Below are 26,249 nucleotides of genomic sequence, written 5' to 3' on the forward strand. Positions count from 1 at the left end.
TGATCTTTTAAAGTGATAGTGAAAATGGTTAAGTCAGTGTGGGTTGTATATGTTGAACCAATGAAAAGTATTAACACAAGCTTTGACTAAATAACACACACACACACACACACACACACACACACACACACACACACACACACACACACACACACACACTGTGTGCTGTATGCAAGAAGGAGGTAACAGAATGATTCACTCGGCGCGCCTCCTTCCGCTGCGTTCGCAAACATGTAACTGTTATTTGTGTGTGCATGGCTGTGGGCGTGACAACAGCTTACAGTCAGCAGGAAGCACAGGTGGAACTCTACTATGTACTGGGATAGTGGCCATACATCTACAGTATGGTGAAAAGACTACTAGTGATTCCCTAGGATCCATAAACTCTGTTAGAGTGAAGCTCATTTGGTTTGTGATTTTTCTCCTCAGATCTCCAGGCAAAACAAACACACAACACAACAGGTAAACAAAGATGAAAGAAGAACTCATTATTATATATTCAAGACCAAAATCTTTGAATTCAAGTAATATTACTTTTGTGTTGCGTACTCTCTTGTACAGAGCCTGGTGATGTCAGGTTGGTGGGAGAAACCAGTAACTGTACTGGTAGACTGGAGATGAAACACCAGACAGAGTGGAGACCAGTGGATGGGTCTGACTGGAACCTGAAGTCATCAGCTGTAGTGTGTAGACAGCTGAACTGTGGCTCTGCTGTTTCAGCAGAAAGGAGTTCTGGTTCTACAGATCAACCTGTATGGAGGATGACATCTTCCTGTGTTGGGTCTGAGTCTTCACTGAGGGACTGCGGAAAAAAGGAGTCTCTCAATTCCACTGACAGTTTGGAGGTGATCTGTTCAGGTAACACAAACAATTACTTTAGTTTAGTTTAGTTTTCTTTTTGTACATTTTGTGGTAACATAGTTAAAGGTAGTGTAAGTGATTTATTTTGGTTAAAATAAGTGTTAAATAGCTCTATATTCTGATAGTACTCATTGCTATAGAGTGTTTGTTCAGTAAAAGGAGTCTCCCATGTGTCTCCAGCTCTTTATTAAACAGAAAATACATTTTCAGTGCTCTCTGCTGATTGGCTTAAATATTGTCACCTACCTGAAAATGTGCTATATTCTGTTTACTAAAGAGCTGGAGAGACCCCTGTGACCAAACAAGCAATGATTACTATCAGAATATAGTACTTTAACCTTAACTCCCCCCCCCTCCCCCTCTCTCTCTTGCTCTCTCTCTCTCTCTCTCTCTCTCTCTCTCTCTCTCTCTCTCTCTCTCTCTCTCTCTCCAGAATTTGTGAAGTTGGTGAATGGCACTAGTATGTGTTCAGGAAGACTGGCGGTGAAGTCTAATCAGTCATGGGTCTCAGTTTGTGAAGGTGACTTTGACCAGCAGGACACAGAGGTGGTCTGTAGGGAGCTTGACTGTGGGGCTCCTTTGGTCCTCCAGAGGGCGCTCTACAATGACATGAACGCTACAATGTGGACCAAAGAGTTCCAGTGTGAAGGCAATGAGTCTGTTCTCCTTGACTGTGGAACCTCAAACTCAACTAGAAATCCCTGCTCACCTGACACGGTTGTTGAAATCATCTGCTCAGGTAAAAGACAAAAAACTTTGGTTTGGAATATTATTTTTATAAAGAAAGTTAATTTAAAACTCTTTACTTTGTTGTTTCTGTACAGATCCTGTTGAAGTCAGGTTGGTGGGAGGAGCCAATAACTGTACTGGTTTAATGGAGATGAAACACCAGAGAGAGTGGAGACCAGTGGGTGGTACATCTGAATGGAACCAGACCTCATCAGCTGTATTGTGTACACAGCTACACTGTGGCTCTGCTGTTTCAGCAGCAAGGCATAATGATTCTACAAATGAACCTGTATGGAGGATTACATCTTCCTGTGTTGGGTCTGAGTCTTCACTGAAGGAGTGTGGAACAAAGGTGTCTCTTAATTCCACTGACAGACTGGAGTTGATCTGTACAGGTAACACTAACAATCACTTAAGAAATGCCAGAAATCTGTAGTCTCTTATTGAATCTGTAGTATCTATGTATCTATACATATCCCCCCCTCTCTCTCTCTCTCTCTCTCTCTCTCTCTCTCTCTCTCTCTCTCTCTCTCTCTCTCTCTCTCTCTCTCTCTCTCTCTCTCTCAATTTCCAACTCCATCTCCATATCTCCCTCCAGAGTCTGTGAGGTTGGTGAATGGGACTAGTGTGTGTTCAGGCAGAGTGGAAGTGAAATCTAATCAGACGTGGGTCTCAGTATGTGAAGGTGACTTTGACCAGCAGGATGCAGATGTGGCCTGTAGGGAGCTTGGTTGTGGTCCACCTACAGTCCACCAGGGGGCGATCTACGGAGATGCGAACGTGCCAATGTGGACCAAAGAGTTCCAGTGTGAAGGCAACGAGTCTGCTCTCCTGGACTGTGGAGCCCCAGGCTCAAGTAGAAACACTTGCTCACCTGACAAAGCTGTTGGACTCACCTGCTCAAGTAAAATATACATTATACTTTTATTTATTTATTTTATAATGGAAGTTATATTACATGTGTAGTGCTCACTCTCTTTTTTCTGTACAGAGCCTGGTGATGTCAGGTTGGTGGGAGGAGCCAGTAACTGTACTGGTAGACTAGAGATGAAACACCAGAGAGAGTGGAGAGCAGTGGTGGGTGGAACATCTGAGTGGAACCAGAACTCATCAGCTGCAGTTTGTAGACAGCTGGACTGTGGCTCTACTGTTTCAGCAGAAAGGAATTCAGGTTCTACAGATCAACCTGTATGGAGGATCACATCTTTGTGTGGTGGGACTGAGTCTTCACTGAGGGAGTGTGGAACAATGGAGTCTCTCAATTCCACAGACAGACTGGAGGTGATCTGCTCAGGTAACACTAACAATCACTTAAGAAATGACAGAAATCTGTACAGTATGTTGCGTTTATAGATCTATATACTTATTATGTCCAGCCCCACCCCCTTCTCTCTCCAGAATCTGTGAGGTTGGTGAATGTGACTAGTATGTGTTCAGGCAGAATGGAAGTGAAGTCTAATCAGTCATGGGTCTCAGTGTGTGAAGGTGACTTTGACCAGCAGAACGCAGAGGTGGTCTGTAGGGAGCTTGGCTGTGGGGCTCCTTTGGTCGTCCAGAAGGTGCTCTATGGAGACATGAACTCTACAATGTTGACCAAAGAGTTCCAGTGTGAAGGCAATGAGTCGGTTCTCCTTGACTGTCAAACCTCAAACTCAACTAGAAACCCATGCTCACCTGACAAGGTTGTTGGAATCATATGCTCAGGTAAAAGACAAACACATTGTTTTGGAATTTTATTTTATAAAGAAAGTTAGTTTAAAAGTGTACTGTTTATTCTGTTGTTTCTCTACAGATCCTGGTGAAGTCAGGTTGGTGGGAGGAGCCAGCAACTGTACTGGTAGACTTGAGATGAAACACCAGCGAGAGTGGAGACCAGTGGATGGGTCTGACTGGAACCTGAAGTCATTAGCTCTAGTGTGTACACAGCTGGACTGTGGCACTGCTGTTTCAGTAGAAAGGAATTCTGGTTCTACAGATCAACCTGTATGGATGATTCCATCTTCCTGTGTTTTGTCTGAGTCTTCACTGAGAGAGTGTGCAATAACTGATACTTCCACTTACATATTGGATGTGAACTGTTCAGGTAACAAAAACAACAATTGCTCTCTCTTTGTATGTCCACCTCTCTCTCTTATTGAATCTGTAGTATCTATAGATCTATCTATCTATCTACTTATTATTAGCCCCCCCCCCTCTCTCTCTCTCTCTCTCTCTCTCTCTCTCTCTCTCTTCTCTCTTTCTCTCTCTCTCTCTCTCTCTCTCTCTCTCTCTCTCTCTCTCTCTATAGAGTCTCTGCGGTTGGTGAATGGGACTAGTTTGTGTTCAGGCAGAGTGGAAGTGAAGTCTAATCAGATGTGGGCCTCAGTGTGTGAAGGTGACTTTGACCAGCAGGATGCACAGGTGGTCTGTAAGGAGCTTGGCTGTGGGGCTCCTTCAGTCCTCCAGGGCGCGCTCTATGGAGAAGTAAAATCTTCAATGTGGACCAAAGAGTTCCAGTGTCAAGGGAATGAGTCTGTTCTCCTGGACTGTAGAACCTCAGCCTCAACTAGAAACACCTGTTCACCTGACAAGACTGTTGGACTCACCTGCTCAGGTAAAAGATAATCTAAACTTTTGGTTTGGATTATTATTATGGTGATTATGAAAGTATTCTTTTTTTTTTTTTTTTTTTACTGTTTACTCTTTTGTGTCTCTACAGAGCCTGATGATATCAGGTTGGTGGGAGGAACAAGTAACTGTACTGGCCGACTGGAGATGAAACACAAGGCAGATTGGATGCCAGTTGTTGGGCCTGACTGGAACCTGAAGTCGTCAGCTGTAGTGTGTAGACAATTAGACTGTGGTTCTGTTGCTTCAACAGAAATAAGTTTTGCTTCTACAGATGAAGCTGTGTGGAGGCTTACATCTTCCTGTGTTGGGTCTGAGTCTTCACTGAGGGAGTGTGTAACAACTGGTACTTCCACTGATAGACTGGAGGTCATATGTTCAGGTAACACAAACAATGACTTCAACAAGGAAAGTAATCCTTACAGTAATTAATTTAATTTACTATATCTATATCTATTTATATGCCCACCCTCTCTATCTCTCTCTTCAGAGTCTGTGAGATTGGTGAATGGGACCAGTTTGTGTTCAGGCAGAGTGGAGGTGAAATCTAATCAGACGTGGGTCTCAGTGTGTGAAGGTGACTTTGACCAACAGGATGCAGAGGTGGTCTGTAGGGAGCTTGGCTGTGGGGCTCCTTTTGTCCTCCAGGGTGCGCTCTATGGAGAATTGAAGGCTCCAATATGGACCAAAGAGTTCCACTGTCAAGGTAATGAGTCTGCTCTCCTGGACTGTGGAACCTTAAACTCAACTAGAAACACCAGCTCACCTGATAAGGCTGTTGAACTCACCTGTTCAGGTAAAAGACAAACTACACCTTAGGTTTAGATTGTTATTTTATAATGACAGTTACATTTTTACTACTTTCTCTTATCTCTATAGAGCCTGGTGAAGTCAGGTTGGTCGGAGGAACCAGAAACTGTACTGGTCAACTGGAGATTAAATACAACATTGAGTGGAGACCAATTGTTGTTTGGTCTGACTGGAACCTCAAGTCAGCAGCTGTAGTGTGTGGACAGCTGGACTGCGGCTCTGTTGTTTCAACAGCAAAGAGTTTTGGTTCTACAGATCAACCGGTATGGAGGGTTACATCTTCCTGTGTTGGAAATGAGTCTTCACTGTGGGACTGTGTAACAACCGATAATTCTACTGAGAGAGCAGAGGTGATCTGTTCAGGTAACTGAGGACTTAAAAAATGACAGTTAACTCATTTACTTCCATTGACGAGTGCACTCGTCAATTGACCCGAGGCGCACACTGCCATTGACGAATTGACAAGTGTGTGGTGTTTTCAATGGTTTACGCTAGAGGCCACTGTTCACCAACCTATGAGTGATCGTATGACTTCTGGAGAACAGTAGACCCGGAAATAATGTGATCACAACAAACCCAGCCCGTCTGATCTAATGTTAAAGGATTTAGAAAAAAAAAAATGTCTCAGCTTTCGGTTGCTTTTTGGCAAAAACAAGCCACATTCAACTGCCCATAACTATCTAATGGATTATTGCGGTGGCACACATTATTTTCTACAATTCTACGAAAACTCAGCTACGTATTTTAAAGTGATCGGTGGGTGGATCTTTGTGAAAAAAAATATTTTATGATTTTTCAAAGGATAGTGAAAATGCTCAGAATTGCTGGCAAGGGCAGCCATAGATGATGTTTAACTCTGGCAGTCAATGAATTAAAGTCCCTACGAACTACAAAATAGTCCATCCGTTGTCACAAGACACAAGTACTCATTTAGCCTACTGCCAACCAAACTGAGGTGATTCCCCTCACCCCTCCCCCGCTCAGAGTTATCTGACGGAATTAATCACAGCTGTGTAGTTTGCTCTGTCTCGAGCGCTTTAGCAAGTTTGTGTATATCTAGCGTGGATATTGCAATATCTGGATATCAGTCAGTAAAAACATCTAGGTGAGCTGAGTAGGTGATCACCGAAGGTTCTGAGACCGCCAGATTGACGTCATTTTGTTGTTCTTTCTTTCTTTCTTTCTTTCTTTCTTTCTTTCTTTCTTTCTTTCTTTCTTTCAATGGGACAATGCACATTAATGAACATTCCATACATGAAAGTGATTAATCAGCTGATCATGATCTCATGTAAACATGTCGGATTTAACTATAGAAGCTCATTTCCGTCCGTAGTCCCCACATAAAAAACACAACAATACAAATATAACAAAGGGTATTTATCCCCCTTCATCTTTACAGTCTTATTTAATATTCTGTATATTTGTATCTATCTACAGTATACAGTATGACATGTACATCTGTCTCTCTGTCTCTGTCTCTCTGTCTCTCTGTGTGTGTGTGTCTCTCTCTCTCTCTCTCTCTCTCTCTCTCTCTCTCTCTCTCTCTCTCTCTCTCTCTCTCTCTCTCCCTCTCTCTCTCTCTTGCTTGCTCACACTCTCTCTCTCTTGCTTGCTCACACATTCACTCTCTTTTCAGAGTCTGTGAGGTTGGTAAAGGGGACTAGTTTGTGTTCAGGCAGAGTGGAGGTGAATTTAAAGCAGATGTGGGTCTCTGTGTGTGAAGATGACTTTGACCAGCATGATGCAGATGTGGTCTGTAGGCAGCTTGGCTGCGGTGTTCCTTCAGTCCTCCAGGGGGCGCTGTATGAAGATGTGAATGTGACAATGCGGACTGAAGAGTTCCAGTGCAAAGGCAGTGAGTCCTCTCTCCTGGAGTGTGGTGCCTCAGCCTCAACTATAAATACCTGCTCACCTGACAAGGCTAATGGGCTCATCTGTTCAGGTAAAAGACAAAGTACACGTTTGGTTTGGTTTATTATTGTGTAGTGAAAGTTATATTGATTTTTTGTCTCTCTACAGAGTCTGGTGATATCAGGTTGGTGGGAGGAGACAGTAACTGTACTGGTATACTAGAGATGAAACACCAGACAGAGTGGAGACCAGTGGATGGGTCTGACTGGAACCTGAAGTCATCAGCTGTAGTGTGTAGACAGCTGGACTGTGGCTCTGCTGTTTCAACAGAAATGACTACTGGCTCTACAGATCAACCTGTATGGAGGACTACATCTTCCTGTGTTGGGTCTGAGTCTTCACTGCGGGAGTGTGTAACAAAGGAGTCTCTTCATTCCATTGACAGACTGGAGGTGAACTGTTCAGGTAACACAATGATTTAAAAAATGACAGTAATCTTCATGGTGTCATTTTCAATCTACTGTATATGTATATGTATATATCTACTTATATCCCCCCCTCTCTCCCTTTTCAGAGTCTGTGAGGTTGGTGAATGGGACTAGTTTATGTTCAGGCACAATTGAGGTGAAGTCTAATCAGACGTGGGTCTCAGTGTGTGAAAGTGACTTTGACCAGCAGGATGCAGAGGTGGTCTGTAGAGAGCTTGGCTGCGGGGCGCCCTCAGTCCTCGAGGGGGCACTGTATGGAGATATGAATGTGTCAATGTTGACCAAAGAGTTCCAGTGTGAAGGCAATGAGTCGGTTCTCCTGGACTGTCAAACCTCAAACTCAACTAGAAACCCCTGCTCATCTGACAAGGTTGTTGGAATCATCTGCTCAGGTAAAAGACAAAACCTTTTATTTTGGAATTTTATTTTATAAAGACAGTTAGTTAAAAACTGTACTGTTCACTCTGTTGTCCCTGTACAGAGCCTGGTGATGTCAGATTGGTGGGAGGAACCAGTAACTGTACTGGTATACTGGAGCTGAAACGCCAGAGAGAGTGGAGACCAGTGGATGGGTCTGACTGGAACCTGAAGTCATCAGCTGTAGTATGTAGACAGCTGGACTGTGGCTCTGCTCTTTCAACAGAAATGGCTTCTGGTTCTACAGATCAACCTGTATGGAGGACAACATCTTCCTGTGTTGGGTCTGAGTCTTCACTGAGGGAGTGTGTAACAAAGGAGTCTCTTAATTCCATTGACAGACTGGAGGTGAACTGTTCAGGTAACACAATGATTAAAAAAATGACAGTAATCTTCATGGTGTCATTTTCAATCTACTGTATATGTATATATCTACTTATATCCCCCCCTCTCTCCCTTTTCAGAGTCTGTGAGGTTGGTGAATGGGACTAGTTTATGTTCAGGCACAATTGAGGTGAAGTCTAATCAGACGTGGGTCTCAGTGTGTGAAAGTGACTTTGACCAGCAGGATGCAGAGGTGGTCTGTAGAGAGCTTGGCTGCGGGGCGCCCTCAGTCCTCGAGGGGGCACTGTATGGAGATATGAATGTGTCAATGTGGACCAAAGAGTTCCAGTGTGAAGGCAATGAGTCGGTTCTCCTGGACTGTCAAACCTCAAACTCAACTAGAAACCCCTGCTCATCTGACAAGGTTGTTGGAATCATCTGCTCAGGTAAAAGACAAAAACCTTTTGTTTTGGAATTTTATTTTATAAAGACAGTTAGTTAAAAACGGTACTGTTCACTCTGTTGTCCCTGTACAGAGCCTGGTGATGTCAGATTGGTGGGAGGAACCAGTAACTGTACTGGTATACTGGAGCTGAAACGCCAGAGAGAGTGGAGACCAGTGGATGGGTCTGACTGGAACCTGAAGTCATCAGCTGTAGTGTGTAGACAGCTGGACTGTGGCTCTGCTCTTTCAACAGAAATGACTTCTGGTTCTACAGATCAACCTGTATGGAGGACTACATCTTCCTGTGTTGGGTCTGAGTCTTCACTGAGGGAGTGTGTAACAAAGGAGTCTCTTAATTCCATTGACAGACTGGAGGTGAACTGTTCAGGTAACACAATTAATTAAAAATGTACAGTAATCTTCATGGTGTCATTTTCAATCTACTGTTTATGTATATATCTACTTATATCCCCCCCTCTCTCCCTTTTCAGAGTCTGTGAGGTTGGTGAATGGGACTAGTTTGTGTTCAGGCAGAGTGGAGGTGAAGTCTAATCAGACGTGGGTCTCAGTGTGCGAAAGTGACTTTGACCAGCAGGATGCAGAGGTGGTCTGTAGGGAGCTTGGCTGCGGGGCGCCCTCAGTCCTCGAAGGGGCACTGTATGGAGATATGAATGTGTCAATGTGGACCAAAGAGTTCCAATGTGAAGGCAATGAGTCGGTTCTCCTGGACTGTCAAACCTCAAAATCAACTAGAAACTCCTGCTCACCTGACAATGTTGTTGGAATCATCTGCTCAGGTAAAAGACAAAAACCTTTGTTTTGGAATATTATTTTATAAAGACAGTTAGTTAAAAACTGTACTTTTCACGCTGTTGTCTCTGTACAGAGCCTGATGATATCAGGTTGTTGGGAGGAGACAGTAACTGTACTGGTATATTGGAGATGAAACACCAGACAGAGTGGAGACCAGTGGATTGGTCTGACTGGAACCTGAAGTCATCAGCTGTAGTGTGTAGACAGCTGGACTGTGGCTCTGCTGTTTTAACAGAAAGGAGATCTGGTTTTACAAATCAAACTGTATGGAGGACTACATCTTCCTGTGTTGGGTCTGAGTCTTCACTGCGGGAGTGTGTAACAAAGGAGTCTCTTCGCTCCAGTGACAGACTGGAGGTGATCTGTTCAGGTAAAAGAAACAATTACTTAAAAAGTGACAGTTATCCTTACAATCTTGTTTAATCTACTGCATCTACTTCATATAGTATCTGCATATCTACTTATTTGACAACGTCTCACTCCCTCTATTGCCCTCTCTCCCTGTCTTTCTTTCCCTCTATCTGTCTTTCCCTCTCTCTATCACTGTATGTCTCTGCAGACTCAACTCGAAACACCTGCTCACCTGATAAGATTGTTGGACTCAAGTGTTCAGGTAAAAGACTAATGACACTTTTGATTTGGATTATTATTTCATAATTAATGTTATATACAACATTTATTTTACTCTCTTGTCTCTGTACAGAGCCTAATGATGTCAAGTTGGTGGGAGGATCCAGTAACTGTATTGGTATACTGGAGATGAAACACCAGAGAGAGTGGAGACCAGTGGTTGTTGGGTCTGACTGGAACCTGAAGTCATCAGCTCTAGTGTGTACACAGCTGGACTGTGGCTCTGCTGTTTCAATAGAAAGGACGTCTGTTTCTACAGATCAAACTGTATGGAGGATTACATCTTCCTGTGTTGGGACTGAGTCTTCACTAAGGGAGTGTGTAACAAATGAGTCTCTTAGCTCCAGTGACAGACTGGAGGTGATCTGTTCAGGTAAAACAAACAATGACTTAAAAAGTGACAGTCTTGCGGGGGGATTCAGGGAATCTGGCTGAGGCTCCAAGGTCTCTGTTTATATATATGGTGTTTCAGATGGCCAATCCCCTCTGTCTTGTTACAGATCTGCTGTTTAAGCCAAATATTGCTGTCTATGCATCCTTCGAGTCTAAGAGCAAGCAGCAGGGGTACCAGGTGTTAAAGGATTATGAATTCACCTTCGCCTGCTCTATCCAGCCACAGTACCCAGGAGGCTCCTTCCACCTCACCTTCACTGGATCCAGTGCAACACACAACCACACCCGGCCAGCTGTCAATCACTCTGCCAACTTCTTATTTCCTCCAGCAGACCACACACACCAAGGGAACTATAGATGTCTTTATCACATCAAAGTTTTTTCTCACAGCTTTTCCTCTGAGAGCGAGCTGATCTATCTCACTGTCAAAGGTAACCTGAATGAAATGAACATTCAAAAAAATATTTTAATCAGGCAGATGAGACAAACATGACAATAGTGACCTCAGAATTCAGAAAAGACGAATTTGGTCAAATTGAGAACTGTTCCTTACAAATTGTTTGGTTCTTATTGCAACATCTTTTTTTTTACAGCCATTCCACAATATAACATCCCCAGACTTATAATTGTCACAGTGCTGCTAACGCTGACGTTTATGCTGTTATCCATAGGTCTCTATCTCTGTAAGGTAATGTATACAGTATACAGTATGTCTCTATGCAATGGGAGAATGGAATGTAAATGAGGGAGTTAGATTGTTTTATTAGAGAGTCTGATCTGTTCAATTAAGTTAAAGTTGGGTGCTCTTGTGTTTACTCCAGAACACCAGACGGCAGAAGAAGAATGCAGGAGTGGAGACCATTGAGATGGAATATTATTATTACATTGGTGCTTCTCGTGTTGAAGCCAGGTGTCAGAACACAGAAGAGGATCATCTCATGTCCATCATAGTGTTAGAATAAGCTTTTTATTAAGTTATTTAGCTGCATCAACATTCTCCATTAACTTGTTCTGATAAAATATACAAATTGTTTGGGGTTAGATTGTTAAATTGTTAAAGTGTGTTTGTGTTCAGCACAGACACTTAAAAAAGTACTACTATACTATCTATTATCTATTATGTTTGGTCTAGCGATTTGTGAGATTAGCTCTGGATAGAGCTGAATAAATAAATGACCAACATTATTGTAAATGTCTACAGATAAACAAACCCAAGTATTGGAGAAAACTAATATATGGGAGATTTATAAACCAGGAGTAGTAAACATTTTTTTAAAATGTGATCATCCCCTATTTCCTTCAGGGAGAGACCATTGCCTGCTTTACCCAGCTGTGTCTCCAGGCAGAGTCCAAAGTCCAATAGGTACCTACTTTTGCTATAGTAAATATCACTACCTTTAATAGGCACAACTACTGTATGATAGTAATATAATTACGTTATAGTCACAACTTTATATTTTCACTACTACTGTGCAGATTGTATGATTCTATAAAAATAAACAGAGATGACTTAGTGTGTATACTAATGCTTCATGTGTGGCTCAACGTAATTTACGTAGATTGTTACAGTGATTCTCAAGGTTTTTGTTTCATTTCAAAGAACCACACTGTGATACTAGATTTAATTTATATCATTATTGTTTTTATCTCTAAGACCCTACACTAAATCCTCAGTGGTAATTTATATCTTAGAGTGTACAAATGGAACACTCCATTTTACACTCCAGAACTTACAGACCAGTAAGGATCCATTTAGTTCCTAACAATCAACACCATAGCTATGTCCCACTACTACTAACACATAAGCCTACTGAATGTCCCACTACTACACATAAGCCTACTGTATGTCCCGCTAATAACACATAGGCCTACTGTATGTCCCATTAACTTTAACATAAGTTCCTCTGTTAGATGGTACCGTTCCAACATCACAGGCGTGGAAACAGAGTACCTCTTGTTGACCCATGGAATGGATGGAAGCTTCTTGGTCAGGACCACTAAGAGTGAACCTGGAGTCTATACTTTATCTGTACGGTGAGTGTTGATAATGTCTCTGTCCACAGCCAGTCATCATTATTCCAAAGCCTGTGCATGTTGTCCATCTTTAACTTATAATCTGCTTCTTTTCTTTTTACAGGCATAATGGAACAGTCATACACATTAAGATCCAGAACACTGGAGAGTTCTATGATGTTGATGGTGGGGATCAGTTCGCCACACTGTCTGACCTGGTCGAGTATTATATGGAGCATCATGGGCAACTTAAAGAGAAAAATGGAGGTGTCATTGAGCTCAAATATCCACTGCATTGTGCTGACTCCCTGGGACAAAAATGTGAAAACTTTTCAAGGTACCATAAAATAAAACAGCAAATACTCTTTCCTAAAAGGGGGTTTATGTTTATCGGAATGTAAATGCCCAAATAATATTTAGATTTTAGAATAAAACTTCATATCAATGTTTTTTGATTGATTGATTGAACACCTTATTAGACAGCATGAGGTACAGTTAGACATTTGGGCTAAAATGATAACACAAAAAAGTCTTGGGGACTTGTTTCTATTGTGGTCCTATATGTTTAATAAAATATAATTCTTTGTAAGTATTTAAATACAAATAATGCTAATTCTTCATATGCAAAAAGTGATACGTGCATATATATGCTTAGACTACCAGAAATATTACTACCCAGAAAAAATACATTATGTTAATTGTCTCCGCCAGGCCGAAAGGCATGGCGAGAGTATGTTTTGCACCCAGTCCGTCCATTTGTCCGTGTGTCCGTCCGTCCGTCCGTCCGTCCGTGTGTGTCTGTGATCAGCTAATCTTTGGTACCGTTAGCCCGGCCGCTGCGAAAATATGCACACACACTCCCTGGATGTAAAAGCCGAACCGCTGCCCAAATTTTTCAGATTGGCCTGAAATTGATTTCATTGATTGATTGATTGGCGCCACCAGGAGGCCGATTTGTGCAAAACACATTTTTGGATATCACTTCTACAGATTTTGTCCAAACCTCACGCAAATCGGTACACAGTATCTCTATAGTCATGTGATCAACACGGATCTACCCGATTTTCCATATTCTATCCTGATTGGCTAAGATTGGCTTGAACAAAATGCAAAATGCCTCAAATCATCAACGCAGAGTGCGATTTCCGTGAAATTTTGTACGCACCTTCCCACTAGGCCGAGGAAGAAATGCAGACCTTTTCACATTGGCCTGTTATAGCGCCACCAGCAGGTCTAATTTAGCAAAACACATTTTGGAACAAAATGCTTCAAATCATGAATGCAGTGTCCGATTGCCGTGAAAGGCCTAAGAAGAAATGGCACCCTTTTCACATTGGCCTATTATAGCGCAACCAGGAGCCACAATAACCTACCTGACCTGGCGGAGACCTTTTTCTAGTTTTACAGTATATCAAATACCACATATTTTATGTGTCACTCACGGGTACAACTCAAAAGTTGTTGGTATGTTACAAAACAGGCCTTACACTGGAAAGAAAAAGGTGCAAAAATCTGTGAAAATATATGTCCCACTAACTCTAACATAAAGTTCCTCTGTTAGGTGGTACCGTTCCAACATCACAGGTGTGGAAGCAGAGTACCTCTTGTCGACTCAGGAAATGGATGGAAGCTTCTTGGTCAGGCCCAGTAAGAGTAAACCTGGAGTCTTTACTTTAACTGTACGGTGAGTGTTGATAATAATGTCTCTGTCCACATAGCCAGTAATCCTTACAGTGCATGTTGCATGTCTTTCACATATAATCTGCTACTAATAATTATGCCATTTCTCTGTATCTTTTTTCTCCTTCTTTTTATTTTTTTATTTTTTTACAGGCATAATGGAGCAGTCACAAACATTAAGATCCAATACACAGGAAAGTCCTATGATGTTGGTGGGGAGCAGTTCGCCACACTGCCTGTCCTGGTTGAGTATTGTATGGAGCATAATGGCCACCTTGAAGAGAAAAATGGAGATGTAATCGAGCTCAAATATCCACTAAATTGTGCAGACTCCGTGGGACAAAGACGTAAAAACATTTCAAGGTATCAAAAATAATAAAATAACAGCAATTACAAATCCTGAAAGGGTATTTATGTTCATTGGAGTGTACGGTAAATGGCCATATAGTTATATCTGAGAATAAAGCTGATAATTCTATTCATATCATTATCAATGTACGCTAGTAAAATGGCATTCAGCGCAACGCTGCTGTGATGCCTGTTAAGTATATTTTGATGCCAATACTTTTGTACTTTTGCCATAAATGCGTGTGCCTTGTTTCATAGACTGTAAGTGTTGCTCTCTCTCTCTTTCTACATTTATTATTATAATGACCATGAGCGGTCCGGTGTTTATGTATTATTATTTATTATTATAATGTCCATGTGCGAATGCGCGATGACGTCATCGTACCTACATACAGTGTCTGGTACCAATACAAAAAAGAAACTGGTCTGTAGATCTGCTACTTTCGCATTAAAATGGCGATAGCAAAGGAATGCAGGCTTGCACCACATTACAACGCTGCCTGGCCAGCTGGAGTCGGTGCGTTGCTTCCCGGCCTGCCTACGACCGCCGCGGAGGCACAACAGCGATGTCCCACTAATAACACATAGGCCTAATGTCTGTCCGACTAACTTTAACACAATGATCCTCTTTAGGTGGTACCGTTCTAACAACCCAGCGGATGTGGAGTACCTCTTGTTGACTCGTGGAGTGGATGGAAGCTTCTTGGTGAGGCCCAGTAAGAGTAAACCAGGGGACTTTATTTTATCCGTTCGGTGAGTGTTGATAATGTTTCTGTCCACAGCCAGTAATCATTATTGCAAAGCCAGTGAAGGTTGCTCATCTTTCACATATCTGCTACTAATATGTCATTTCTCAGAATGTTTTTTTTTCTTCTTCTCGTTATTTTTGTTTTTGTTTTTTTACAGTCATAATGGAGCAGTCACACACATTAAGATCCAGAACACAGGAGAGTTCTATGATGTTGATGGTGAGGAGCAGTTTGCCACACTGTCTGACCTGGTCGAGTATTATATGGAGCATCATGGGCAACTTAAAGAGAAAAATGGAGATGTTATCGAGCTCAAATATCCACTACATTGTGTTGACCTGGGCAGAAGACGTAAAGACTTTTCAAGGTATCAGATAAAAAAACAAAAACATAATGCCCTAAGCTGAAAAAAATAATAAATGCAAAGATCTATGAAAATATCTTTAACTTGATCTTTGAGATTAGTTTTTTCTCTCTCAGCCAACAAAAACTAAGTTATTATTAAGACATACAAACTTTTCAAGGTATAAAAAAAATAAAACGGCAATCATAAATCCTGAAAGGGTATTTATGTTCATTGGAGCGAAAATGCCCATATAGTAGGGGTGGGACGATATGGGTACCTCACGATACGATATATATCACGATATTAGGCCCACGATAACAATATATATCACGATATTCGACGATGTTCGATATATTGCGATATCACGATATTCGATATATATTGCAAGAAATTTCACCAACGATATATCACGATATCTGAAAATATCGATATATTGCGATATCACGATATATTGCATGAAAATTCACCAACGATATATCACGATAGTCCTTGTATTCAATTCATAAACACATAAAATAGCACCAAACAGTTCAAAATCATCATTACACAAATACAGAGTAGGAAAAACAACGTATCACAAACTAAAAAAATTAATTAAAAAAATAAAATAAAAACTTTTTATTTATTTTTATATCGATATTTTTCGGCAGGATATCGATTATTTATCGCGGGAGAAAGTATCGCGATATATCGATATATCGTCCCACCCCTACCATATAGTATTTATACTTGAGAATAAATCTGATAATTCTATTTTATTTTCTTTCATATCATATCAATGTACCCTAGTAAAATATAATTCAGTGTTTAAATATTATAATGTTCATTTTTCATATTTTATACTCGTTTTGTTGCAACAAACTGCCTTTAGCCTACACTGAACAAAAAATCAATAGAATCTATGGAAATATCTTCAATTCCTTATCCTTTTAGATCTCAGTGAACGAAACCAAGGATTGTATTCTAATGTAAAATACTGGTGTTAAACTGAACAACAATATTGTGTTAGTCTGAATGACAAATATCACTACAGACAACACACATTGATTAAATATGATTCCTTAACCGATAACAATAATGACTACATCCACTATTAGTAATAGCAGCAATACGATTGAACTTTTAGATATTTTTAAGCAATAAAACTGTATAAAATAGCTGCATTTAAGAGAGAGAAATGACCTTTACAATACACACGGTGGGTCTCAGCTTTTCATAAAGATACCCAAATATGAAGCAGCAATTAACTAATATAATTAATAATGCATTATAATCCATAGTTCTGTGTAACTAATCTACATAATCCATAACGTAACTACTACACACTAAAACATTAACTATGGTGTAGTATGGCAAGTTAAAGCGGCACTATGTAACTTTTGTTGATAAATAAAATGTAATTTTGACCAATCTGTTTGGTAGAGTATATTAATACAATAGCTTATACAATTGGGGTGGTTGTATGTTGTCTCCCTGCTCTTCTATTGAGACATTTAGATTGTGTCAAAGGTCACGTCTCACCTATAGACACAGGATCTGATATCTTGTGCAGGAAACTGGGTCCAAATCCGGGGTAGAAAATTAAAGTTAGATAGTGCAGCTTTAATGTTAAGTGCCATCTAACTGGCTTAATATCCTATTATATTATATGCTGTTGCTGACAGCAACATGAAACCTTGAAAACAATTCCTTGCTTTTCTTCTGGCCACTCTTTACTCCCTAGAAACTGAATCTGCGTTAACTGTTTTAGTCTATGCTAGTCTGGCGCCCGAAGGCCGCCGCCCTAGTTATTATTAATCTCTGGGATTTACCACTTAAAGACCAGTAAGGGTACGTTTAGTTCCTAACATATCAATCATCTTTCTCAGGACCCCCTGGCACCCCCTCACGAGTAGACAAAAATCGTACCATATTATAATGAGCATTAGTGAGGATCAATTATATGAAGATGGGTGAAGTTGTCCTTTAACAACTGCGATGTCCCATCAATAATACATTGGCCGACTGTCTGTCCCACTAACTAAGTTCCTCTGTTAGGTGGTATGTTATCGGAATGTAAATACCCAAATAATAAAATAATATTTTAGAATAAAGCTTATCATTCTATTCTATTTTCATTCATATCAATGTTTTTTTGATTGATTGATTGAATACTTTATTAGGCAGCATGAGGTACAGTTAGACATTTGGGCTAAAAGGATAACACAAAAAAGGTCTTGGGGACTTGTTTCTGTTGTGGTCCTATTATATTTAGTAAAATGTAATTCTGTGTAAGTGTTTAAATACAAATAATGTGATAAAGTGATACGTGCATATATATGCTTAGACCAGAAATATGACTATCCAGAAAAAACATATTATTTAAATTTTATATTAAATACTACATATTTTATGTGTCACTCACGGGTACAACTCAAAAGTTGTTGGTATGTTACAAAACAGGCCTTACACTGGAAAGAAAAAGGTGCAAAAATCTATGAAAATGTATGTCCCACTAACTTTAACATGAAGTTCCTCTGTTAGGTTTTACCGTTCCAACATCACAGGCGTGGAAGCAGAGTACCTCTTGTTGACTCATGGAATGGATGGAAGCTTCTTGGTCGGGCCCAGTAAGAGTAAACCTGGAGGCTTTACTTTATCTGTACGGTGAGTGCTGATAATGTCTCTGTCCACAGCCAGTCATCATTATTTCAAAGCCTGGCCCATCTTTCACATAGAATCCGCTACTTACATGTCATTTCTCTGAATGTTTTTTTTGTCCTCCTTCCACTTTTTCACCCTTCTTTATCTTCTTCTCTTTTTTTTTACAGTCATAATGGAGCAGTCACACACATTAAGATCCGGAACACAGGAGAGTTCTATAATGTTGATGGTTGGGATCAGTTCGCCTCACTGTCTGACCTGGTCGAGTATTATATGGAGCATCATGGGCAATTTGAAAAGAAAAATAGAGGTGTTATCGAGCTCAGACATCCACTACATTGTGTTGACTCCCTGGGAAAAAGATGTGAAAACTTTTCAAGGTAATAAACAGCATTTAAAACATTTTAAAACAGCAAAATTAAATGATGGCAGACCGACCACAAGATAAGAGCACAGGGGAGGTGTGTGGGGGGGGGGGGGGGGCAATAAGGGGTGCAGACTATGGAAAGACTATAGGGTAATTCAAATGCTAGGGAGAAGAGGTGTGTTTTGAGTCTGGATTTGAAGGCTGTTCCAGAGTGTTGGACCAACCCACGGAAAAGGCTCGGTCTCCCTTTTGCTTTAACCGGGTGTGTGGGACTTTGAGAAGCCTCTGGTCAGAGGATCTCAGTGGCCTGGTGCTGTCAGGGGGGCCCAGTAGTTCAGCGATGTAGGGTGGTGCTAATCCATTAAGTGCTTTAAAAACAAATAGCTACGTTAACAGCTATGTCCCACTAATAACATATATGTATAGGCCTACTGTCTGTCCCATTAACTTTAATATGAAGTTCCTCTGTTAGGTGGTACCGTTCCAAAATCACAGGCGTGGAAGCAGAGTACCTCTTGTTGACTCGTGGAAAGGATGGAAGCTTCTTGGTCAGGCCCACTAAGCGTGAACCTGGAGTCTTTACTTTATCTGCACGGTAAGTGTTGATTGTCCACAGCCAGTCATCATTATTTCAAAGCCAGTGCAGGTGGCCCATCTTTCACATACAATATGCTACTAATATGTACATTTTCTGAATGTTTTTTTTTTTACAGGCATAATGGGGCAGTCATACACATTGAGATCCAATACACAGGAGAGTTCTATGATGTTCATGGTGGGGATCAGTTCGCCACACTAACTGACCTGGTCGAGTATTATATGGAGCATCATGGGCAACTTAAAGAGAAAAAAGGAGAGGTTATCAAGCTCAGATATCCACTAATGTGTTCAGCCACCCTGGGCCGAGGATGTAAAGACTTTTCAAGGTATCAAATAAAAAACTAAAACATATTGCCTTACGCTGAAAAAATTAATAGATGCAAAAATCCTTGATCTTTGAGATTAGTTTTTTCTCTCTCAGTCAACAAAACAAAGTTATTGTATTTTTTAAATACTGGTTCTAAACTGAATGACAATATTTTAAGATTGGATCTGAACCGCTCACACTAGACTAGAGGATAATCATGCCTGAGATTCGCTCCCAATCTAGGCTGGGGTACGGCACACAGCTGATCTACATACGAGCACGGACGCACACACCTAGCACAGACACACACTTCCAAACAAGCTATATAACAATCCATAACAAAAATGTTATAGAAATACGACCATAATCATAACTAGCCTGGCATTGGCCAGACTGGGTTCACATGGATTCACTCTCACGTTCCTCCCCGGTATCAGTCTGGACTTCGGCCCATAGGGAGCGAGTACGAGAATTCAGAAATTGTTTTATGCTTTTCACTGTTGTACGGACAGCAGTTGAAAAGCAGTCACTGATTGGCCCGATCATTTTCTGATTTCTCATACTCGCTCCCTATGGGCCGAAGTCCAGACTGATACCGGGGAGGAACGTGAGAGTGAATCCACGTTATCAGTCTGGCCAATGCCAGGCTAAATCATCAGCACCCCCAGTCCCAAGAATTAAGCATCCCCATATAATGCTTAACCCTTGTAAAGGATAACTTCGAAACACATATCAGTAATTATATTCTCAGTGCCTAGCAAAATCTTGCAGAATGGACCACAGCAGCACAATGCAAAACACAGAGCAAAATAGAATGACCAGAGTCATAACACCTAAATATTGATTAAATGTGATTAAGCAATTAAGTGATTAAGCAATAACAATAATGACTCCAGGAACTACTAGTGGCAAGGATATTTTCCATTTACTGTAGCTATTTTTAAGTCATGAAACTGTATGAAATAAATGTATAAGATTTAAAGATTTAAAATGTGTATGCTAGGCTAGCTGAACTTAAATTGCAGGCATGAAATGGCCACTACAATACATACTGAGATGCAAATTGTGTGTGAAGTCGTGCAAGTCTCTGCTTATTAGACATACAAATAATTAAGTTGCTCTAGTATGGAAAATACTTTGACTGCACACATCCCCGGGTATGGACTAGTTCAGTGTAACACCAGCATTTTCTATTAAAATACAGCTTTATTTTGTTGACTCACAGACAGACAAAAACCTAATTTCAAAGGCATTTTTCAAAGGCATTTTTCCAAATGTAATTTGATTGAAACACCGTCAGCATTAACAACAGCTGTCCCATTCCTACTAATAACACATAGGCCTACTGTATGTCTCCACAGTCCCACTAACTTTAACATGATGTTCCTTTGTTAGGTGGTACCGTTCCAAAATAACAGTTGTGCAAGCAGAGTACCTCTTGATGACTTGTGGAATGGATGGAAGCTTTTTGGTCAGGCCCAGTAAGAGTAAACCTGGGGTCTTTGCTTTAACTGTACGGTGAGTGAATGATTACTGGCTGTGAACAGAGACATTATCAACAAAGCCAGTGCAAGTTGCTAGTCTATCACATAATAATCTACTAATATGGCAATCTTTAAATGTGTATTTGTTTTTTTACAGGCATAATGGAGCCGTCAAACGCATTAAGATCCAGAACACAGGAGAGTGCTATGATGTTGGTGGAGATCAGTTCGCCTCACTGCCTGACCTGGTCGAGTATTATATGGAGCATCCTGGGCGACTTAGAGAGAAAAATGGAGACGTTATCGAGCTCAAATATCCACTGCATTGGGAAGAATAGTAGAGTCTTTCGGGAAAGGTTTCTCTTTTAACGTGGTGGCACTGGTGACATAGTTTTGGTCACTACAGAAACATTTCACACAGTTCAGACACAAAACAACAGATGTGTCCACAGTCTTTGTAAATATTTTTTATGAATAATTTTTTGTGTCACGGCTAATGATCATTCATTGTTATATGCAATGTATTTTTTAATATTATTCTTTCCAACATAAACATAATCTTAATTTCTGCATTGTCAGTTGTGTTTCAGTAACCAGCTTCAAATTGTCATGCATTTTGGAGGACATGGTTTTCATTACAATCAAGAAATGGCTATTTATTTGTGTGTAAATTGTAATCAGTATTGTCCATTTAACAGAGAAATAAATTGTGAATGGATGATCCAATGTTTTATTAATATGGTGGGAATATGTAGGCTTCCTCAAAGAGATGATTAACTCAGAATGATCTATCTCATCTCAGTAGTGAAGCAGAACAAGAGATGTTGGCTTTATAAACCTGGAACACACAGTTGCTCTGCTTTCATTCAGTGAAGCAGCTCATTGATGCCAAGACGCATGGCAGTTAAGTTTTTCTTGAACAGAGAGATTTCTTCTTCTAGATTTGTCACAGTAGCCATTGTGATGGATAAACAGCTGAAGTTAATAGCATTATTTGTGCATGGGTTTTTAGGTGTTAATTAAAGGAGCATTACACCCCTGGAAGAACTTGCAGTCACTCAATGTTAATCATATATATATTAATGATCTATTATAATATAGTAGATAACAGTAGCAACATTTCAAATTTGCACCCTATGGCCAGAAAAATATAGAAGTCTTGACTTTGACTGGATGACTGGGGTTTGGCTGCATTACTACAATGACCACAATGCTTTGGGGCACTGCCCTTCCTTGAGGGGAGGAGGCTGCGTGGGGGCGTGGTCTACATTGTAACTTTCCCCTCCCAGTTCTCACTACAACAACATCAACAAACACATACGGCACATTGGCCAGTGTTGCCATGTCTGCTTATTATAAGCGGCTGGTTTCTAAAATGTAGTTGATATTTGGGCTCGTTTCCAAATGTTTTGATTGTTGTTTAAACCAGTGGTTCTCAAACATGTTCATGTACTTTTCCACGGACCCTCATCTGTGCACTGCGCGGCAACATATTTGCCAGGGAGACCCTACCAAAAATGTGTTGTTAAAATGTTTAAAAAATATTCCACATTTTGCACTTTTTTCCCCTCAAGATTTTTGGGAAAATAGCAGATCTACAAGCTGACACTGCGTCACATCGTTACGCGTTGTGAGCTTGTAGATCGGCAATTTTCAAATAGCCCATGTCTAGGTTTAAAGTGCTCTTGGCACAGGTATTTTCTTTTGGGCTTGTTTTCATATACCTGGTTGCTTATTTCTCTCACAAGATCTGGCAACACTGAATGATGAATGTTTCGTTCCAACTTTTCCGACTTTTTTGTCTACCTTTGGATCACAAAACACGACATCGAAGCCATGTTCTTTCTTGGACCACGTGAAATCTGCCTCTGTTGAACCAGTACAGTTGGACCAGTAGCCTACCCATTGCAAGTTTGCTATACCAGGATGTCAGTCCCATCATCACCGTGTCTTTGTTGCGCCAGCAAGGTGAAACTAGTCTTGGCTGCTGTTGTATTGTGTTCTGTATTGATTTGATTGTATCTTATAGTAAACTAAATATATCATGTATAAATTTATGCCCGCGCGCGTGCGCGGGCATCAATTTTTTTTATACATTCCATCCCACCATGTAGACAGTCCGGTGCTGGTGACGTGACGTCCATCTTCTACTTGGGAGTCGGGACATCCATGGAGAATATGCAGCATAGTCAACAATATAATAATAATAAAACAAAACGTTTCATACTCATGTCATGTGTGACTCCTTATTTCTGAGAGCATATGTTTCACTGTCATTTCCAGTTATATTCTTTGGACTAAACTTATAGAAAACATGGGCATTACTTTAGAATGACATGCTAATGTTCAAATACTCTTGTCATACACAGCCTAATCATTTTTTGTTTTTGTTTTTCAACTGAGACCGTTTCATGCTTTCAATTGGTGTATATGGATAATATTAGGTTTTACTATAGCCTATTGTATCGAAGACCAGTAAAGTTGAATCCAATGTGCTGGGGTCCCCAGAAAAATAATGATTACATGTAGAAGTAAAGAAGTAAATAGGCTACTAACAGAATGAACAAGACTTTTTCACTATTATATCTGTAATGCTTACAGTCATGTAATTATGTACCATTCTGCCAAATGAAAGACCATCTCCTATATCATGAAACAGTATCAACATAAACAACCCTTATAGAATTGGGGTTCACATTTTGTCATTATGAATGCTTATACAATGTAGAATGTACTGTGATCAATGAGTAGAGCAAGCAGGGTGTAAATGTAATCGTTTTATTTAGAAAAAGAATATGGTTGTATCTCATAAGGCGAGTCCCAAGGGTCTTCATCAGCCGAACGTTACTCCATTTCCGCAGGCAGGCGAAACAACATTCTGTCCTGTTGAAAAGAACACATTAGATTACACTTGTAGATTAAATAGATATCATCCCACGTGAAGCCTAATCTATACTAATATTGCATGCAAGCCGCAAATAGCAGACCTACAAGCTCACAAAGTGTCGAGTCTGACGCGTTGTGAGCTTGTAGATCTGCTATTTTCGGGACCCAGCGACGTAGCCCTGAAACATGACTGTCATGGGGGAACTTCAACCTGGTGTTTGCACTTTCTACATGTACAATCCGTACATCTACATAAACGTTCGGATTTCAAATAAAAAGTGCTTATCCCATGACCACGGATGTTACAATTTGAATCGGGTGGGTCTAAGTAACAGTATCTTCCGTATTGTTTAATAAAAAAGCATTTTAATCCGATCAGTGGCCATTTATTATGCGACCCTTATGCGATCGGTTGGGAGGTTTATGAGAAAATGGCCACCGATCGGATTAAAATGCTTTTATTTAAACAATACGGAAGATACGGGTACTTGCACCCAGCCGATTCAAATTGTAACATCCGTGGCCATGGCATAAGCACTTTATATTTGAAATCTGACAAGAGACAAAGCATAGATTTGGCTTGTCACACAAGTGGTTTAGCTTTGCATTTGGCTAGCTATGGAACGACAATGTAAACAACAATGCTAGTACTACCCTAACTTTATTAATCTCTAACATTAAAGCAATCAAGTACAATTACACGTTGGATTATTATGTCAAGTTGGCAAAACGTTTACAGCAATCATTACTTACTCTATAAAGTAATTAATCCAAGCTGTGTCCAGCATGATTTCAGCATACAGCCTGTTGAATTCCTCTGCGGTGGAGCTGCTCTTCTGTGTTTTATGGTTCAAATAAATATCTGTTGTGTTAGTATTCCTCTCACGGAGTGTTTACCGACGCCATTGTACAACTGAGCAGGGAGAAAGAAGGCTGATCCCACTCTTTGGGAGACACCCCTTGGGGTGTGTGTGGGGTTGGTCTCACTGAGACACCATGTAGTGCGGACATAGGTGAGAACCCGCGGAAAACGTCATTTGACGCAATGAGGAGCGAAATCGGCGAAGTTCCCCTTTAAGGCATGCAACTTTGCCCTGTGTTTACATAATAAAACAATAAATACATGTTTTACCCATCATTTCTCTCTATACCAGCAGTTAGCAGCCACTGGAGTAGTGTGGTGGTGTTAAATAAAAAACAGCAGATTGGCTATTTTCATTTCATTTTATTTTAAAATAGGGCTTAGGAGATTAATTCATGATGCATTTTTGTAAGTTTAGGTCCTATAGGGAGACAAAAAAAATGTACCTTTTGAGTCTCTCAAGTGAAAGTGTTTGAGGACCCCTGGTTGAGGCAGCTCCATGTATGCAGAGATCACTTCCTCTGGAGGCCATGTTGACGTTGGCCTCCATTCTCTGGACAGCGTTCAGCAGTGGTGGAAAAAGTACTACATTTCTTTACTTACTTTTACTTTACTTTTAAGTGAAAGCATCAATACTGCCATGTAGAAACATTCTGTTACAAGTAAAAGTTCCGGTAATCAAAATGACAAAAGTACAAACGTATTGGCATCAAAATATAGCTAAAGTAACACAATTAAAATAACTCATTATGCAGAGTGTGTCTTTCACAAGGTATCATATGTATAAAATGTATTAGAATATTTTCAAAATAGCAGATCTACAAGCTCACAACGCAGCAACGCAGCATTGTGAAGTTGTAGATCGGCTATTTTCAAATAGCCAAAGTTTAAATAGGGCTGAAGTGGTTAATGATGTATGTTTTGTAATAATAATTCAAATCTAAGTAACTAAATAAAGTTCTCAAATAATTGTAGTGGAGTAAAAAGTACAATATTTGCCTCTGAGATGTAGTGGAGTAGACGTAAAAGTATTGAAAATTGGAAATACTCCAGTAAAGTAAAAGTACCTCAAAATTGTACTTAAGTACAGTATAGAGTACATGTACTTACTTTACTTTACTTTACACCACTGGCATTCAGTACTGATGACGTTGTGTTAGAAATCATGAGGAAGCAGGAGACACCCCTGATAAGTTATGACCTCTGACTTATCAAGTCCATGTTTTATGATAAGCACTATATTTTCCACACTGGTTGTCGTAAATCTCAGAGTTTGTCCTCAGTCTACCGTTTGCTCCTGCTAGATGCGGCCCAGTCCGGGCTGTGAGATTTGTGGACGACATTTTTTTTATTCACCAGTCACCACCATTTATTAGTCCATCAAACCTGCCTTTGAGGTTGGTAATATAGGGACAGAAGCACTGGTTGTGCGTATAAGCTACGCTGGATCAGCTATATTAGATGACTAACATCTCAGAGATGATTCTGTTTCCCTAGCAAGTATGCATTTATGCCACCCACCTGCATGTCCTCACAAAGAGGTATAGCTTGGTCTCAGTATACTGCACAGCAATAAACAGCTGGTTGCTGTGTGCA

At 40.4% G+C, this 26,249-nt stretch overlaps 1 protein-coding gene across 2 annotated transcripts; it reads left to right on the plus strand.

The window, feature by feature from the left end:
• The first annotated feature begins 2,762 nt into the window (after nucleotides 1-2,762).
• LOC308099754 (scavenger receptor cysteine-rich type 1 protein M160-like) lies at nucleotides 2,763-21,545 on the plus strand. Of its 2 annotated transcripts, XM_080448506.1 has the most exons (29): nucleotides 2,832-2,884; nucleotides 2,989-3,294; nucleotides 3,383-3,673; nucleotides 3,878-4,183; nucleotides 7,027-7,323; nucleotides 7,433-7,738; nucleotides 7,828-8,124; nucleotides 8,228-8,533; nucleotides 8,624-8,920; nucleotides 9,024-9,329; nucleotides 9,419-9,715; nucleotides 9,905-9,958; nucleotides 10,049-10,348; nucleotides 10,476-10,799; nucleotides 10,962-11,056; nucleotides 11,190-11,320; nucleotides 11,672-11,731; nucleotides 12,280-12,402; nucleotides 12,506-12,718; nucleotides 13,943-14,065; nucleotides 14,215-14,424; nucleotides 15,043-15,162; nucleotides 15,316-15,525; nucleotides 18,028-18,150; nucleotides 18,315-18,527; nucleotides 18,987-19,109; nucleotides 19,228-19,440; nucleotides 20,817-20,939; nucleotides 21,063-21,545. In XM_080448506.1, the coding sequence occupies exons 1-29, from the start codon at nucleotides 2,839-2,841 to the stop codon at nucleotides 21,241-21,243; spliced, it is 5,994 nt and encodes a 1,997-aa protein (XP_080304632.1). In that variant the 5' UTR covers nucleotides 2,832-2,838; the 3' UTR covers nucleotides 21,244-21,545. The 2 variants fall into 2 exon arrangements, with proteins under 2 accessions (XP_080304633.1, XP_080304632.1); XM_080448507.1 differs by lacking the exons at nucleotides 2,989-3,294; nucleotides 3,383-3,673; nucleotides 3,878-4,183; nucleotides 7,027-7,323 and having other exon boundaries at nucleotides 2,763-2,884.
• Nucleotides 21,546-26,249: the final 4,704 nt, after the last annotated feature.

The sequence above is a fragment of the Gymnoscopelus braueri genome, assembly GCF_963280865.1.
Source record: "Gymnoscopelus braueri genome assembly, chromosome: 13".
Lineage (NCBI taxonomy): Eukaryota > Metazoa > Chordata > Actinopteri > Myctophiformes > Myctophidae > Gymnoscopelus > Gymnoscopelus braueri.

Coding starts and splice junctions, on each gene's coding strand:
- LOC308099754 (XM_080448506.1), top strand. CDS start 2,839: ATGGAGTCTCTCAATTCCACAGACAGACTGGAGGTGATCTGCTCAG. Junction 14,066..14,214: donor GTCTTTACTTTAACTGTACG/GTGAGTGTTGAT, acceptor ATTTTTTTACAG/GCATAATGGAGCAGTCACAA. Junction 15,163..15,315: donor GACTTTATTTTATCCGTTCG/GTGAGTGTTGAT, acceptor GTTTTTTTACAG/TCATAATGGAGCAGTCACAC.